Source organism: Eurosta solidaginis, chromosome 2 (genome assembly GCF_040869045.1).
Source record: "Eurosta solidaginis isolate ZX-2024a chromosome 2, ASM4086904v1, whole genome shotgun sequence".
NCBI lineage: Eukaryota > Metazoa > Arthropoda > Insecta > Diptera > Tephritidae > Eurosta > Eurosta solidaginis.
This window is the reverse complement of record NC_090320.1, coordinates 242,848,232-242,864,922: the sequence shown is the minus strand read 5'-3', so window position 1 is coordinate 242,864,922 and position 16,691 is coordinate 242,848,232. Positions and strand designations below refer to the sequence as shown.

The window sequence follows — 16,691 nt, the reverse complement described above, 5'->3', positions numbered from 1 at the left end:
AAGTGTTTATGCCCCTATAACCTACCAAAGGATTTTGCATCACTGATTTCCCTTATTCTTTCAGCCAATCCAAATATACAATTTAAAAAAATCGGCACTTTTTTGTGTAATTTGCTTTTTTTTTTAACAACTTGAGAACAATTCGAAAACATGTCCACCTTGGGTCATTTTATTTGAATTCATTGTTCATTATTAATTTTTTGAAAACAACACTCAGGGAAAAAACATTGTAAAATCAATGAAAACGTGCTTAATCCAAGCAAAAACGTATTTAAAAGTGACGTAAATATGAAAATTTTTATTTTAAAAATGTGCATTATAAAGTTGTAAAATCAAGTAAAAAGATATTTGATTTAAACATTTTCCAATTTCATTTTAAATACATCACGATTTTGAATCAAAAATGATCACCTTTATTTTAAAAATTTTCCTTTTTGATTCAAGCATGGGTTTTGTTAATTTAAATAACAAACGCATTTGATTTAAATATATTTATATTTAAATCAAATATGAGTTATATCGAATCAAATACCTAAATTGTTGAATTAAAAATGCACGTATTCGTTTTGATAATGAAACATTTTACTTTTTCGACTTCACCACACTTTATTTATTCACCTTTTTTAATCCATACAAAAATTGTTAGTTATAATCAAAAACTTAAATCTAAAATCGTACTATCAAAAATGCCTTATTATAATTTTATCATATTAAATTCGGCATTTAAATGAAATGAGCTACATATATATTTATATATAATAAAGTTATGTGTATTATTCAAACAAGTTAAGATAATCAAAACTGATCAAAACATCACATGTCTATTGTTTTGTTACAGAATAAATACATGATAAATACAACGTTTAAAGATATTTTGGTTTTGCGTATGTTTTGCCATTATTTATAGAATATAAATGTAATGGTTGACTTGTAAACATAGATATATTTATAACTTTTAAAACGTCTTCTTTCAAGCCAACTTCATAGGAATGAAAATGTTGGTCGAAGCTTTTAATATATATAGGATAGCATATAATATAAAGATTATTATTTTGATACAGAAATGATTTAATTTTGAATAATTCAGAATTATTGTGAGAACATAAATAATAATTGCTTTTATAATAAGTGCCTTTATAATGTACTTCATTTAACAACATTACAGTTTTAAAATTAATGGGTTGATTGATATTTATTTAAAAAAAAAATTCCTCTTTTGTTAAATCTAGAATTTCATAGCTTTTATAACTAATAATTGATTCAAATGATTTTTCATTATCTAACAAAAATTTAGAAAATTTTATACTTGACTTTATTGCTATAGAATATGGAGGATTAACTCTCGAAGTAATGCTGTTAAAATATACTTTAGCTTCTTTATGCTTCGCTTCGAAACGCATACTCCAAATATATTTAAGAGGTCCGCAGTTTTTAATAGCTGTGGGGTAGTGCACAAGAAAATGATGTTTGGGCTTTAATGTCCCAAAAAGCCGAATATGAATAGAGTGATGCGATTTAATTAGCTCTTCCAAGACAACCAGCTCTTCAGTAGCTATTTGAGGTTTTAATATGTATTCTATTATTTGCGTTAAAATTAAAAAAAACTTCCAGTGGTCGTTATCGCGTGGTATTAAGTCGCCTATCATTAGGGGTAAAAAATGAATAAAACATGCCACTTCAGATGCGGACATTTTTAAATTATAATTACTTAATCTTCCGGCTTCTAAAGGGGGAGATTTATTGCCTATTTCTATTTCGCCAAACTGAAAAAATTGTTTTCTACTGTTAATAATATCGAGTGTTATGACTTCGTCTTTAATCAAATTTAGCAAAACATTACAAACATCATATATGCAAACTCCTTCGAAAACATCATGCATTAAATCAAATGTAAAATTTTCAGTCACACTAAAATATTTTAAGTTATCAAAAACGCAAACTTCCCTTATTCCTGTTTCCTGATAATTATTTTCTGATAAGTCTTTGTAATAGTTCTCTTCATTTCTCAAAGCTTCTTGCTCCTCTGATACATCGCTTCTCATTTGGTCTTTTGTTCTAGTGCAAACACGACAGAATCTCTTAGAATTGAATGATTGAACAAACCCCATTATGCTATTAACGGCTAAATTGTCTCCTATTACTAAACCTAGCACAAAATGAACTTTTTTACTTCCATTTTCCGTCACAATTTCAATACCTTCTTCAAGGAGCTTTAACTCATGTACAAGGTATAGAAATGAGTTCTCAACACCGCTGGATTTAACTGTTTTTGTTGAAATGAAAGCTCCATGGAAAATGTACTGTAGTTTGGACAACAGGTGTTTTGGCATTGATGGAAAACTATAATAACATCCACATATCGAGTACGTATGACTGCCGAGAGCATTGTTGAGTTGGAAGTCATCAAAATAAAGAATGTATGGTATAACTAATTCAGATTGAATTTTATCTTTTCGTGCTTTAAATATTCTGCCGCTGACAACGTTTTGTATACTACTTTCTTTTAAGTATTTTTCTGTATTCTGTAATGTGCTCTGCAAAAGGCATGGAATCTCAAAAATAGCTTTGAACTGAAAATTTAATGGCATAATGTATATGTCGAATGATTTAGGAGCTAAGGTTGGGATACCGTATTTTGTTGTTTCAGTAACAGATTCTTTGATGGTGATAGTCTTTGGATGTTCATATAAGTTAAGTTCCTTTAATATCTTAAAGAGTCTATACTCAGAGCTTATATCCTGAAAAGGGTTTTTACAAAATTCTAGTAGTAGTTGCAAGTCATCATTAATATCACTAATAGCCTCTGAGTTTAATACATTATGTATAATAAAGGATATAGACGAAAGTAGAGAAGATACCATAGACTGAATATCGATTACTTGTTTTCGTGGCAAATTGTTTTGAGCATACAAACTTAAAGATAAATACAGCGCCTTCTTCTTTAGATTTTTAGTTTCATTAACAATATTTTGCACTGATAAATTAGCACCATCTTGTGTTTCCGTTTCTGTTTTTTCGGTAAAAATTTCCCATTTCGAATATAAACAATTCTCCTTACCAGGATACATGATCTTAAAATCAAGGTATATCTGCAATGTGTAGATGTGTTGCTGGGAAATTCAAACTAAGTATGAATGTATGTATTTTCATAGTTACCAGTTCAGAAGCCCGCGAATCAGTATATTTCGGCCAGGTTTGGAGAAAATCAATATTTGTTAGTTCTTTTAAGTCATTCTGTCTCAAGTTAAATGTTTTTTGCCATTTATCTTTGACTTCATTCCAATCAGCAATGCTTCTACTGAGAGATGTTTTCAATGCTCTACATATAGTAACATCAATTTCAGGAACTTCGTCATTTTCGGTGGGGGCCCCAGTATTATCACTAGCAGGTGATGGTGTGTTTTGCTCAAAGCACATGCTCTTCCTTTTCTTACTGCGTTGGTTAACATATTTCCCATATAACTTTCCACTAGGGCATTTTTTACCCTTGCGCGGAATATAATAGTATTCCTGGCAAATTAGAAAAACAGGTGGCAGAATTAGTTATATTTTTTAATCAATTTTATAATAAATATATTACCCGAGCACCATTTTCGTTTGGAAAGAGATTTATAATCTGCTCGAGCAAATTTGCAAAATCCTTGGCTTTTAGTATAATGTCATTTGCTATAACTTCGTCAATAACTATGCTTATGAGGTCGTCACGGTTTCTGTTGGTCAAATGTTGATTTTTTTTGTAGGATTCTAATAAAAGCTTCCCCTTGCAAGTTTGTTGGAGTAAACTTAGTAAATCCTTGTTCAAGAAAGGATAGTTATTAGGGCTATTTAGATCGAAAATAATTTATTAAACTTACTTTGTTGAGACAGTGAGGCGAAGAAGATGATTGACTAGACGGCATAAAGTTATTACTTTGTAACCATTCAGTTACTTTGCTTGGCATCTATAGTGTTAACTACTTTGTACTCTTTACTTTAATTTTTAAAATAATTTTAATTGAGTTTTCGTGTTAACTTAAAATTTTTGAATAACTTCAAAAAAAGAAAATTCTAATTAGTTGGAAAATATCTAAACTCAAAAATAAACAAAAATAAATTTTTATACTTAAAATCAAAATAAAAGATTTTTAAAATATCAACTTGAATGTTGATATATTGGCGATCCTACGAACCTAAATGGTAGTTTGCATATTTAAAGCAAAAGAAAAATAAATACGAAGAAATTAAAATCTGCGAACAGATGAATTGCTTTAACAGTGTTGTAGCAAACTAGAAAAGTGGCGAGACTAATGTAACAATTTAAATAAAATATTTAATTTTATATAAAAAATAAGTAAATTTAAATAATTTATATTAAAATTGTTAAAATATAAAAATAATCTTAAATAAATTTGAAAGTTTAAAAGGTTTAAAATTTTAATTTAAATTATAATTGGAAAATTTGTAATATGATATTAAAATAAAAATTATACTTACATAAAATTTAATTAATAAAAAAATATTAAAATTAATAAGTATTTGATTGATGATTGTAGAGATTTTGAGGGAATAAATGGCGTTTTTTGGACGTGATAACAATTAAATGCATTGCTGTTGCTGTTTATGCAATGGCTTTGTTGTTTTCTTTATAAATCTCATCATTTTCATCGTGATGTCTTATACTTTAAATCCGTTCTTGTGTGTATTTTGCGTAAAATTGTTGTAATAGCTCTTGTTGTAGTGAAGTGGAAAACTTAACCATTGTTTTAAGCGTAATATGTTGTTTTTTAGAGTTCTTTATTAATTAACGATTCGTAGAAAAATTTTATTTTTATTTATGTTGCATAAAATTTATAGCATGTCTACTAGTAAATTTCTGCTATAAGTACTTTATGTTTTTATTTGATTGTTGTTATTTGTTATTGTTGCTCTTTTCTTTAATGGACATTGATGTTATGGTAAAAAGGTCGAAAAAAAAAAATCTGTTGTTGATGCTATAAAGTTGTTATAATTGATAGTTGATATTCTGTTGAATTGTCGCTACATTATGTTGATATACTTTAAATTTCTTGTAGTTGAATATTTGTTGTTGCATTTCAAAATCTTCGAATAAGGCGTAAATATCAATGATAATATAGTTTGTTTAATTCACTCGAAAAATTTAGCACAATGTATAATGTATGTGCACGATATATAATGTATATTCATTTAAAGTAATTTGCACGATGCAGTTTATTTTAACTCAAAATGTTTATTTTAAAATTGAGTCGCTAAAATATGTCGTGGTACACAAATTATCGTAGCACAGGAATATTAATTTAAAATATAATGTTGCAGTTTAAAAGTCAATCAAATAACCACACATAAAAAAAAAAAAAAAAAGGTTACATTTAATATTAATTAATAATTTGTTTGTTTCAAATTTTCTTGGAGGGGGAGTAAATATAGTGTTAACTACTTTGTACTCTTTACTTTAATTTTTAAAATAATTTTAATTGAGTTTTCGTGTTAACTTAAAATTTTTGAATAACTTCAAAAAAAGAAAATTCTAATTAGTTGGAAAATATCTAAACTCAAAAATAAACAAAAATAAATTTTTATACTTAAAATCAAAATAAAAGATTTTTAAAATATCAACTTGAATGTTGATATAGCATCGACATGGTTTCATCATCTATTCCATACTATTAACAAAATAAAATATGTGAACGGATAAAGATTTTTTAAGAATTTACCAATGTACATACGCACCTCTTTTTTCTTCCAAATAAATAATTTCTCTCTAAACTCTACACGTAGACCCAGCGGCGGAATGGCTTCCTGTAGGTTAGCAGCCTTTAGAAATTGCAGGCTTCTGAAAGTTATCTGCGAAGCTGCAGGTCGTTGTCAGATATATGTAATAATAGCAAGTTATTAGCTCGATACAAATATTTATTTGTTAAGTAATTACTCACCTTTTAGGAATGGCAAAACGTCGACCAAATCAAACTCTTTCAGCAGCTCTACCAACTTCTCCTCATCCTGATTGTCAACAATTTGTGTGGTAGTAACAACTACTCCTTCTAAATTTGTACACACTTCTTCAGATTCCACGTTCTCGAAATTATAAATAAAATCATCAATTTGCAACGAGTTGTTCATTTTGTTCACAATATATCAAGCAAAATCCACAAAATAAATTTTTTGTCAGAACGGACAGCAAATAAAATCAACTAAACTCAGCAAACTGCTTCTTCTTACTTATGCATGAGCCATACTTTTAAATATGAACATGTTTAAAATAAAGACGTTTATGTTTGAACTAAAGTGGTACATTTTTGATTCAAGTATGGAACGTTGTAATCGCACGCAATTTTTAAAATGAATATGTCAATATTAGAATTAAAAATGCAACATTATTAATTCAAATATGAAACATTTTAAAATCTAAAATACACTTTAATTTTAAAAATGACATATTTAATTTAAAAATATTTTGATTTGTTTTGAAAATCTTCATTTTTAAAATAATAATGTCCTCGTTAAAAACGTGCATATTAAAAATAAAAATTTTATTTTTGATTTTAAAATGCAATTTTTCTCTGAGTGAACGTGCAAAGTGAGCATATAAATTTGTTATATAACTTTTCTTTTGGTGTTTTGTTTTAATAACTTGTTGTGTTGGGTGATGCAAAGTCGGTGTTAAGCTGACATCGAAAGCGTTTGATTTTATACTCAGCTGAGCAGAGTACATTAATGTTCGCATAACGGTACCCCGTAATGGCATAAACTAATGGAGAAAGATATAGAATTCTATGTAGCAAAATGATCTGGACGAAAAAAGAAATTCATTTAGCCATGTCCGTCCGTCCGTCCGTCTGTCCGTAAACTCGATAACTTGAGTAAATTTTGAGGCATCCTAATGAAGTTTGGTATGTAAGTTCCTGGACACTCATCTCAGATTACCATTTAAAATGAACGAAATCAGACTAGAACCACGCCCACTTTTCGATATCGAAAATTTCGAAAAACCGAAAAAGTGCGATAATTCATTACCAAAGACAGATAAAACGATGAAACTTGGTAGGTGGGTTGACCTTATCACGCAGAATAGAACTTTAGTAAAAGTTTGTACAATGGGCGTGGAACCGCCAACTTTTAAAAGAAGGTAATTTAAAAGTTTTGCAAGATGTAATTTGGCAGTCGTTGAAGATATCATGATGAAATTTGGCAGGAACGTTACTCCTATTACTATATGCGTTCTAAATAAAAATAAGCAAAATCGGATGACGAACACGCCCACTTAAAAAAAATTTAAGTCAAATTTTAACAAAAAATTTAATATCTCCAACATTTGTCTCCAAAGCTCTCAGCTGAGTATGTAATGTTCGGTTACACCCGAACTTAGCCTTCCTTACTTGTTTTAAATAACTTTTGAACAGTTAAAAGAGTTAAATTTCGCAAATAGTTTCTTATAACTGGCAGTGATGCGCAATTTTCGACATGAACAATAAATGGCCTAAACAGTCTTAAACGAGTAGAAAATATAGTAACGCGCAGCGGCGCTGATTTTTTTGACATTCGGCGGTGACGTGCGAAAAACAACCAACGGCCACACCCATTTTAAAAAATGTTTGCAAATTTTTATCAAGAGTCTCAATATCAGTCCACACGTCAAATTTCAAAATTCTAGGTGTATTATTTATTAAATAATCAGGTTTTTGTGTTTTCCTATTCCTATTTTCTATTCTGGGTCCAGATAAGCTCGTGTACCATATTTGGTGAAGATATCACAATATTTACTGAAGTTATCGTGTTAACGGACAGAGGGACGGACTGACATGGCTCAATCAAATTTTTGTTCGATACTGATGATTTTGATATATGGAAGTCTATATCTATCTCGATTCCTTTATATCTGTACAAACAACCGTTATAATACCCTGTGTACAAGTACAGCTGTGTATAAAAATAGGTAGGTACTTTATGTTTTTTGTGGTCTGCATGAAATAGCTATGACCATAGATCACGTTTCTCAACAATATATGACGTAAACGTAAGCCGGTTTCGACAAATATCTAATCGGACACCTAAATATGCCCGCTCACCAAATTTTATCAAGATATCTCAAAAATTGTGGGACTAGTTTGCATAGAAACAGACAGACGGTGAGACGGACATGGCTAAATCAACTGCGCTCTTCATCCTGATCATTTCAGTATACTTATTGTTGGGTCTATCTCTTTTCCTTTAAGGACTTACAATTTTGAGATTCGTGACGAAGTTAATTTTCATGAAAGGTATAAAAATAACATTTGAAAAAGGAGAAAGATTGTAAATCATACAAATAAATGGCCTATGTTCCCGGAACCTCAGAGAGGATCAAGAGTTCGAATATATATGACAAGCAAAAGTACGAAATAGCGTTTACATACAATAACAAAGTGCAACACGTTTGCAGCAAAACTAAGGACAAAATTTCGAAACTAGAGAAATCTGATGTTATTTACAGAATTCCTTACATTGGCGATGGGTCCCACGTATGCGAGAAAATATATGCGGGGACAACAAAACTAAAGCTCAAGACAAGGATTTCCGCTCATAAATCTTATATTAAATTAAAGAATAATTCTTCGAACAATAAAATCTCACTGCAAGGAAACAGGGCACTACCCCGACTTCGATAGCGTAACTCAACTGGACAATGAAAAACATTACAGCAAACGATTCACTTTAAAAATGCTACATATTTTGAACACTCCTAATGAAAGAAGAATGAACTTAAAAAAAATTTGATCATAGGTACATGTCCATATGTCCCTGATGATAACTTTAGATTGAAGCCGAAATTTCGACCAAAATTAAAATATATGAATATAAAATAAACCAAAAGGAAGTTTCAGCTCAACAAATCTAATTAATTGCAACATTTAAGGCTAATAGATTTTATCAAAATGATAAAAAGGAAATAAAACAATTTTAAGCATTTTCTTTATATAAATGGACAAAAATCAGCGACAAATGTGTCCTTATATGTATAAGAAAATATTGTTGTTGAACTTTGATTTTAAAATTTCGACATAGAAATTGTAAAAAGATTTATGAGAAATAAAAATATAAAAGTGGAGCGCACATTACGTGGATTGGAAAGTTGGTAGAAAAGGAGTTAACTTATCAATATATGACCTTAAAATGCCTTATAAAGCGTGTAAACGTATAAATTTATCTAGTGCGTAAACGAGCTGTCAAATTTTGTATGAAAAATCATTTACACAATTTGTATAAATTTACGCGCAAAAAAACAATTTTTGATTGTTATACAAATTAAAAAATACCAAGATTAAGTAAAAAATCAAAACTAAAACGTCTTTACTAAGATATCCTTGTAAATGACTTGCTGATGTTGGAGATTTCTGATGAAAATGCCTGCTGTAATGTCAGCAAGGTTGCATTCCTTTGAGTTTACCGCGTTTACACAATGAAATGTGCGCGTAAATTTACACAAATTGTGTAAATGATTTTTCATACAAACACACACACTTTATAAGGCATTTATAAGGTTACATGAGTCCCCCTATTGTGTAAACGCGGTAAACTCAAAGGAATGCAACCTTGCTGACATTACAGTAGGCATTTTCATCAGAAATCTCCAACATCAGCAAGTCATTTACAAGTATATCTTAGTAAAGACGTTTTAGTTTTGATTTTTCACTTAATCTTGGCATTTTTTAATTTGTATAAGAATAAAAAAAATTTTTTTTGCCAATAATACAGCTGATAAACAATCAAGTTTATCAAGAATATTACTAAGTGCGTTAATATAACAGCATGTGTAAATGGATATAATTTTACACCTTATAAGTTTATATGCTTTCATGAGTCCCCTTATTGTTTTGTTGATTTTCCGACAGGGTGGATAAATGATGTGTATTGGAACGATTTTCCGTCATCCCTTGTCAAATTTGGTTTCGAGACAAACCGGTTTCGGCGTTGTGCCATCATCAGTGTCGATTTGACAAGGAATGACAGAGGATGACAGAAAATTGTTCCAATATACATTATCAATATATAGTCAACTAATTGCGCTCCTACTTTATATTTTAATTTCTCATAAATATTTTTACAATTTCTGTGTCAAAATTTTAAAATCAAAGTTCAGCAAGAATATGTCTTTATATGTCTTTTAATAATACATATGTCACTGATTTTTGTCCATTTATATAAAGGAAATGTTTAAAATTTTTTTATTTTCTTTTTATTTCCCATTAGTTTGGCGCAATCCAGCTCTTCTATAGGAAGACCATTCAAGGTTCACCACTGTGTTATCCACAGTACACCCTTGCATTTCGTGAACTGTGCTATCCCAACAGAGTATAATATTCTCTGGTATAATAATCAATCGTAAAACTCCCTCCGTTCCATACAATTTTTTTAAATATCTCAATCCGTGCGCCCCCTAGCGAAACTTTTTGTAATATGTTTTATCAGAGAATTTAAACACCATGAGAAGGAGTTTTTTTGGCATCCACTGCTTACGATCCATTTGCATGTGACACGTCTTGCACTTCACCACTATTCCCCAAATTCATGTTAACTTAACAGGGTGCAAGACGTAACAAAAAATTCTCTTAACGATTTTCTCTGTTCGTCTGTTACCAAAAAATTCTCTGATCAGAGCAAGTATATTGCAAATTTAATTCGTAAATAAATTATGATGGTTGGAAGGTTGAAGTCTTCGGCACAGCCGAAGACAGTCCTGTCCTTACTTGTTTTTTTTTTATATTCAAAGTGTGAATTTGAATCTGTGCCTATGATTCAGGGCAAAACAAAAACAAAAGTGCTACAAGTGTATAGGGGTTGAGCATATATAGTCAAAAAAGATTCAGAAAGCTGAATTAAAAATTATTATAAATTTATGATCTCCTAAAGTAAACACATTTGATTCAAATATGATTCCAAAATGTGGTTGAAAAAATATATTCAGTGTTTGATCATCTAAAGTATTCAAATTTGATTATTTCTCTTGTTCAATTGTATGGTAACTCATTATTTTGTCAGAAAGAGTAATCAAATTATATTGATATGTAGGGAAATTGAAAATTTAATCACCTAAATGGTGAGTGGGTATAAACAAACCTAGATTGGTATATATGTACACACATATATTCCTAAACTAAAGATCAGCCTACACCCCCATTTCCCACCCACTTCATTGATACCAATTTATCCATGCATAAGCTAACAAATGTTTGTACATTCACATGTTCAAATAAAAGACAAACTGTTTCAATCAACCACTTCCAACAAAAATTATTCTTACGCACAAGCATATGTACAAATCTATGTTCATATGTAAGCTAAGAAATATTTTTATATTCGCATGTTGACAAAGAAAACAAAATTCACTTCAACCGTCCAACCATACGCACAAGCACACATACCTATTTACATATGTATGCTCATGTTCTGTATGTAAATCACAAAATTCTGAAAACTAGCTTCCTCTTGATTTTTCATTCATAAATTCTCCTTCTTAAGTTGTCCAAATTGATGATAGAATTTTGCAATTCGGCAACATGGCATTTGATAAAATCGTCAAAAGACAAATATTCGCGATTTTATAAATTCCAACTTCGATGCATATTGGGGGCATTCATTACGACGAGCATAACTACTTTCATAACCCCGCACTTTTCCTTTGAAATAATACCAAACTATTTATAAGCCTGTATGAAAGTACTAATATGGTAGTAAAAAATGCAAATAAACATGCACAGATATTGCCTGGTAAATGTCCACTAACATATTAGCAATATAATCTAAAAATTTCCATCCATTGTTCATATAAATTATTGCAAATAATTTTCTCATATCCTGAATTGCCGAGTTGTCTTATGTCAGCTTATGGACATTTTTATTTGCTATTTGAAACCCCCTATCATATTCTGCCGAAAAATTGTTCGCGCAGTCACGCAGCCAAATTTGAAGCAACTGTGTTGCAGTTGCTACATAAGAGTGGTGTTTTACCCGTTTCTGGCCCGAATTCGCACTGTGACGTCATACTGTATATGCTGACTGGTTTATCACATGTCAGTACAAAGTAAGAATTTTACATTATTTTCATAGATAAAAATTGCTGTTTCTTTATCCCTTTTTTTAATAATATTTTTTTAGAGGAGGAGGAAACGATCGATCACGTTCTGTTCTCGGCCCTGCCCTTGCGAGGCTAGGACTCCAGCTATTAGGAGTGATACAGCTGCCAGATCTAGAAGCAGGAAGTGGCTTAAGTCCTAGGAAGCTTCTAGTATTTGCCAAGAAGACGGAGTTATTTTATAACATAGGTCCTGGTTTTTGATAGGGTGTTTCTGTTTGGTCATTAAATTTAAATTCTCTGTTAAAATGAACGAAATCGGACTATAACCACGTCCACTTTTTCGATATCGAAAATTTCGAAAAACCGAAAAAGTGCGATAATTCATTATCAAAGACGGATAAAGCGATGAAACTTGGCAGGTGGGTTGACCTTATGACGCAGAATAGAAAATTAGCAAACTTTTGGACAATGGGCGTGGCACCGTCCACATTTAATAGGAGGTAATTTACAAGTTTTGCAAGCTGTAATTTGACAGTCGTTAAAGACATCATGATAAAATTTGGCATGATCGTTACTTCTATTACTATTTGTGTTTTAAATAAAAATTAGCAAAATCGGATGACGAACACGCCCAAATTAAAAAAAAAAATTAAAGTCAAATTTTAACACAAAATTTAATATCTTTACAGTATATAAGTAAATTATGTCAATATTAAACTCCAGTAATAATATGTTGCAACAAAATGCTAAAATAAATGACAATTTTAAAATGGGCGTGGCTCCGCCCTTTTTCATTTAATTTGTCTAGAATACTTTTAATGCCATAAGTCGAACAAACATTTACCAATCCTTGTAAAATTTGGTAAGGGCATAGCTTCTATGACGATAACTGTTTTCTCAGAAAATGGGTGAAATCGGTTGAAGCGCCCAGTTTTTATACACAGTCGGCCGTCTATCCTTCCGCTCGACCGTTAACACAATAACTTGAGCACAAATGGATATATCTTTACTAAACTTAGTTCACGTATTTGTCTGTACTCACTTTATCTTGGTATTAAAAATGGGCGAAATATGACTAAGACCACGCCCACTTTTTCGATATCGAAAATTTTAAAAAATTAAAAATGCCGTAATTCTATACCAAATACGAAAAAAGGGATGAAATATTGCGATTGGATTGGTTTATTGACGCAAAATATGACTTTAGAAAAAACTTTGTGAAATGGGTACCATTCTTAATAGAAGAAATTGAAAAAGTTCTGCAGGGCGAAATCAAAAGCCCTGGAATCATGGCAGGAGTACTGTTCGAGGTATTATATATATAAATAAATTAGCGGTACTCCTGGTCCACCTTTATGGCGATATCTCGAAAAGGCGTCCACCTATAGAACTATGGTCCACACCCTTTTAAAATACTCTTTAATACCTTCCATTTGATACCCGTGTCATACACATTCCAGGGCTACCCTAGGTTCATTTTCCTACATGGCGATTTTCCCTAATTTTTTCTCCAAAGCTCTCAGCTGAGTGTGTAATGGTCGGTTGCACCCGAACTCTTATCCTTCCTTACTTGTTTATATCTCTTTTGGTTCAGAAGTGATCGAAAACAGCTATGTGCTCGCAGTACCAGAAGTACTCTGAAAAATGGTTATGTACTTACTTGCTTATCGCTGGCGAAAGTGCTTTCATTTCAATGTAAACAAGTAAGGACGGGACTGTCTTCGGCTATGCCGAAGACTTCATACCTTTCATGAATGGGGCTGAACAATAATCTTATCCCGTTCGTAATCTCCGAATAATCGGATGTATAAGATAAGAAATATCTAGTGAACAGATCTACATACCTAAACGATTTTTAAGATAAATATAAAATAAACAAGTAAGGAAGGTTAAGTTCGGGTGTAACCGAACATTACATACTCAGTTGAGAGCTATGGTGACAACATAAGGGAAAATAACCATGTAGGAAAATGAACCGAGGGAAACCCTGGAATGTGTTTGTATGACATGTGTATCAAATGAAAGGCATTAAAGAGTATTTTATGATGGAGTGGGCCATAGTTCTATAGGTGGACGCCATTTAGGGATATAGCCATAAAGGTGGATCAGGGTTGACTCTAGAATGCGTTTGTACGATATGGGTATCAAATGAAAGGTATTAATGAGTATTTTAAAAGGGCGTGGACCTAAGTTCTATAGATGGACGCCTTTTCGAGATATCGCCGTAAAGATGGAACAGGGGTGACTCTAGAATGCGTTTGTACGATATGGGTATCAAACGAAAGGTGTTAATGAGTATTTTAAAAGGGAGTAGGCCTTAGTTCTATAGGTAGACGCCGTTTCGAGATATCGCCATAAAGGTGGGCCAGGGGTGACTCTAAAATTCGTTTGTGCAATATGGGTATCAAACGAAAGGAGTTAATGAGTATTTTAAGAGGGAGTGGGCCTTAGTTCTATAGGTGGACGTATTTTCGAGGTATCGCAATAAAGGTGGACCAGGGGTGACTCTAGACTTTGTTTGTACGATATGGGTATCAAATGAAAGGTGTTAATGAGTATTTTTAAAAGGGAGTGGGCCTTCGTTTTATAGGTGTTCGCCTTTTCGAGATATCGCCATAAAGGTGGACCAGGGGTGACTTTAGAATTTGTTTGTATGATATGGATATCAAATGAAAGGTGTTAATGATTATTTTAAAAGGGCGTGGGGCTTAGTTCTATAGGTGGACCCCTTTTCGAGATATCGCCATAAAGGTGGACCAGGGGTGACTCTAGAATTCGTTTGTGCAATATGGGTATCAAACGAAAGGAGTTAATGAGTATTTTAAGAGGGAGTGGGCCTTAGTTCTATAGGTGGACGCCTTTTCGAGATATCGCCATAAAGATGGACCAGGTGTGACTTTAGAATGCGTTTGTACGATATGGGTATCAAATGAAAGGTGTTAATGAGTATTTTAAAAGGGAGCAATCCTTAGTTCCATAGGTGGACGCCGTTTCGAGATATCGCCATAAAGGTGGGCCAGGGGTGACTCTAGAATTCGTTTGTGCAATATGGGTATCAAACGAAAGGAGCTAATGAGTATTTTAAGAGGGAGTGGCCTTTCTGGACCAGGGGTGACTCTAGACTTTGTTTGTACGATATGGGTATCAAATGAAAGGTGTTAATGAGTATTTTTAAAAAGGAGTGGCCTTCGTTTTATAGGTGTTCGCCTTTTCGAGATATCGCCATAAAGGTGGACCAGGGGTGACTTTAGAATTTGTTTGTATGATATGGGTATCAAACGAAAGGTGTTACTGAGCATTTTAAGAGGGAGTGGGCATTAGGTCTATAGGTGGACGCCTTTTCGAGATATCGCCATTAGGGTGGACCAGGGGTGACTCTAGAATTCGTTTGTAGGATATGGGTATCAAATGAAAGGTGTTAATGAGTATTTTTAAAAGGGAGTGGGCCTTCGTTCTATAGGTGTTCGCCTTTTCGAAATATCGCCATAAAGGTGGACCAGGGGTGACTCTAGAATGAGTTTGTACGATATGGGTATCAAATTAAAGGTATTAATGAGAGTTTTAAAAGGGAGTGGTGGTAGTTGTATATGTGAAGGCGTTTTCCAGATATCGACCAAAATGTGGACCAGGGTGACCCAGAACATCATCTGTTGGATACCGCTAATTTATTTATATATGTAATAGCTGCCAAGATTTTAAGGGCTTTTGATTTCGCCCTGCAAAAGTTTTTCATTTTCTTCTACTTAATATGGTAGGTGTCACAACCATTTTATAGAGTTTTTTCTAAAGTTATATTTCGCGTCAATAAAACAATCCTTACCTTACCATGTTTCATCCCTTTTTTCGTATTTGGTATAGAATTATGGCATTTTTTTCATTTTTCGCAATTTTTGATATCGAAAAAGTGGGCGTGGTTATGGTCGGATTTCGTTCATTTTTCATGCCAAGATAAAGTGGGTTCAGATAAGTACGTGAACTGAGTTTAGTAAAGATATATCGATTTTTGCTCAAGTTATCGTGTTAACGGCCATGCGGAAGGACAGACGGACGACTGTGTATAAAAACTGGGCGTGGCATCAACCGATTTCGCCCATTTTCACAGAAACCAGTTAAAGCCATAAAATCTATGCCCCTACCAAATTTCAAAGGGATTGGTTAATTTTTGTTCGACTTATGGCGTTAAAAGTATCCTAGACAAATTAAATGAAAAAGGGCGGAGCCACGCCCATTTTTAAATTTTCTTTTATTTTTGTATTTTGTTGCACCATATCATTACTGGAGTTGAATCTTGACATAATTTACTTATATTCTGTAAAGATATTAACTTTTCTTTTAAAATTTGAATAAAAAAAAATTTTTTTTTAAAAAGTGGGCGTGGTCGTTCTCCGATTTTGTTAATTTTTATTAACCAGACATATAGTAATTAGAGTAATGTTCCTGCCAAATTTCATCATGATATCTTTAACGACTGCCAAATTACAGCTTGCAAAAGTTTTAAACTACCTTCTTTTAAAAGTGGGCGGTGCCACGCCCATTGTCCAAAATTTTACTAATTTTCTATTTTGCGTCATAAGTTCAACTCATCTACCAAGTTTCGTCGCGTTATCGGTCTTTTGTAATGAATTATCGCACTTTTTCGTTT

General features: G+C 32.1%; 1 protein-coding gene across 1 annotated transcript; it reads right to left on the bottom strand.

The window, feature by feature from the left end:
* Positions 1-855: 855 nt before the first annotated feature.
* Positions 856-3,941, bottom strand: LOC137241833 (uncharacterized). Its single transcript, XM_067769214.1, has 4 exons — positions 3,855-3,941; positions 3,581-3,793; positions 3,157-3,510; positions 856-3,089 (listed from the first exon to the last, which is right to left on the bottom strand). Exons 1-4 carry the CDS (start codon positions 3,939-3,941, stop codon positions 1,197-1,199), a joined length of 2,547 nt encoding a protein of 848 aa, XP_067625315.1. The 3' UTR covers positions 856-1,196.
* Between the last annotated feature and the right edge of the window lie 12,750 nt (positions 3,942-16,691).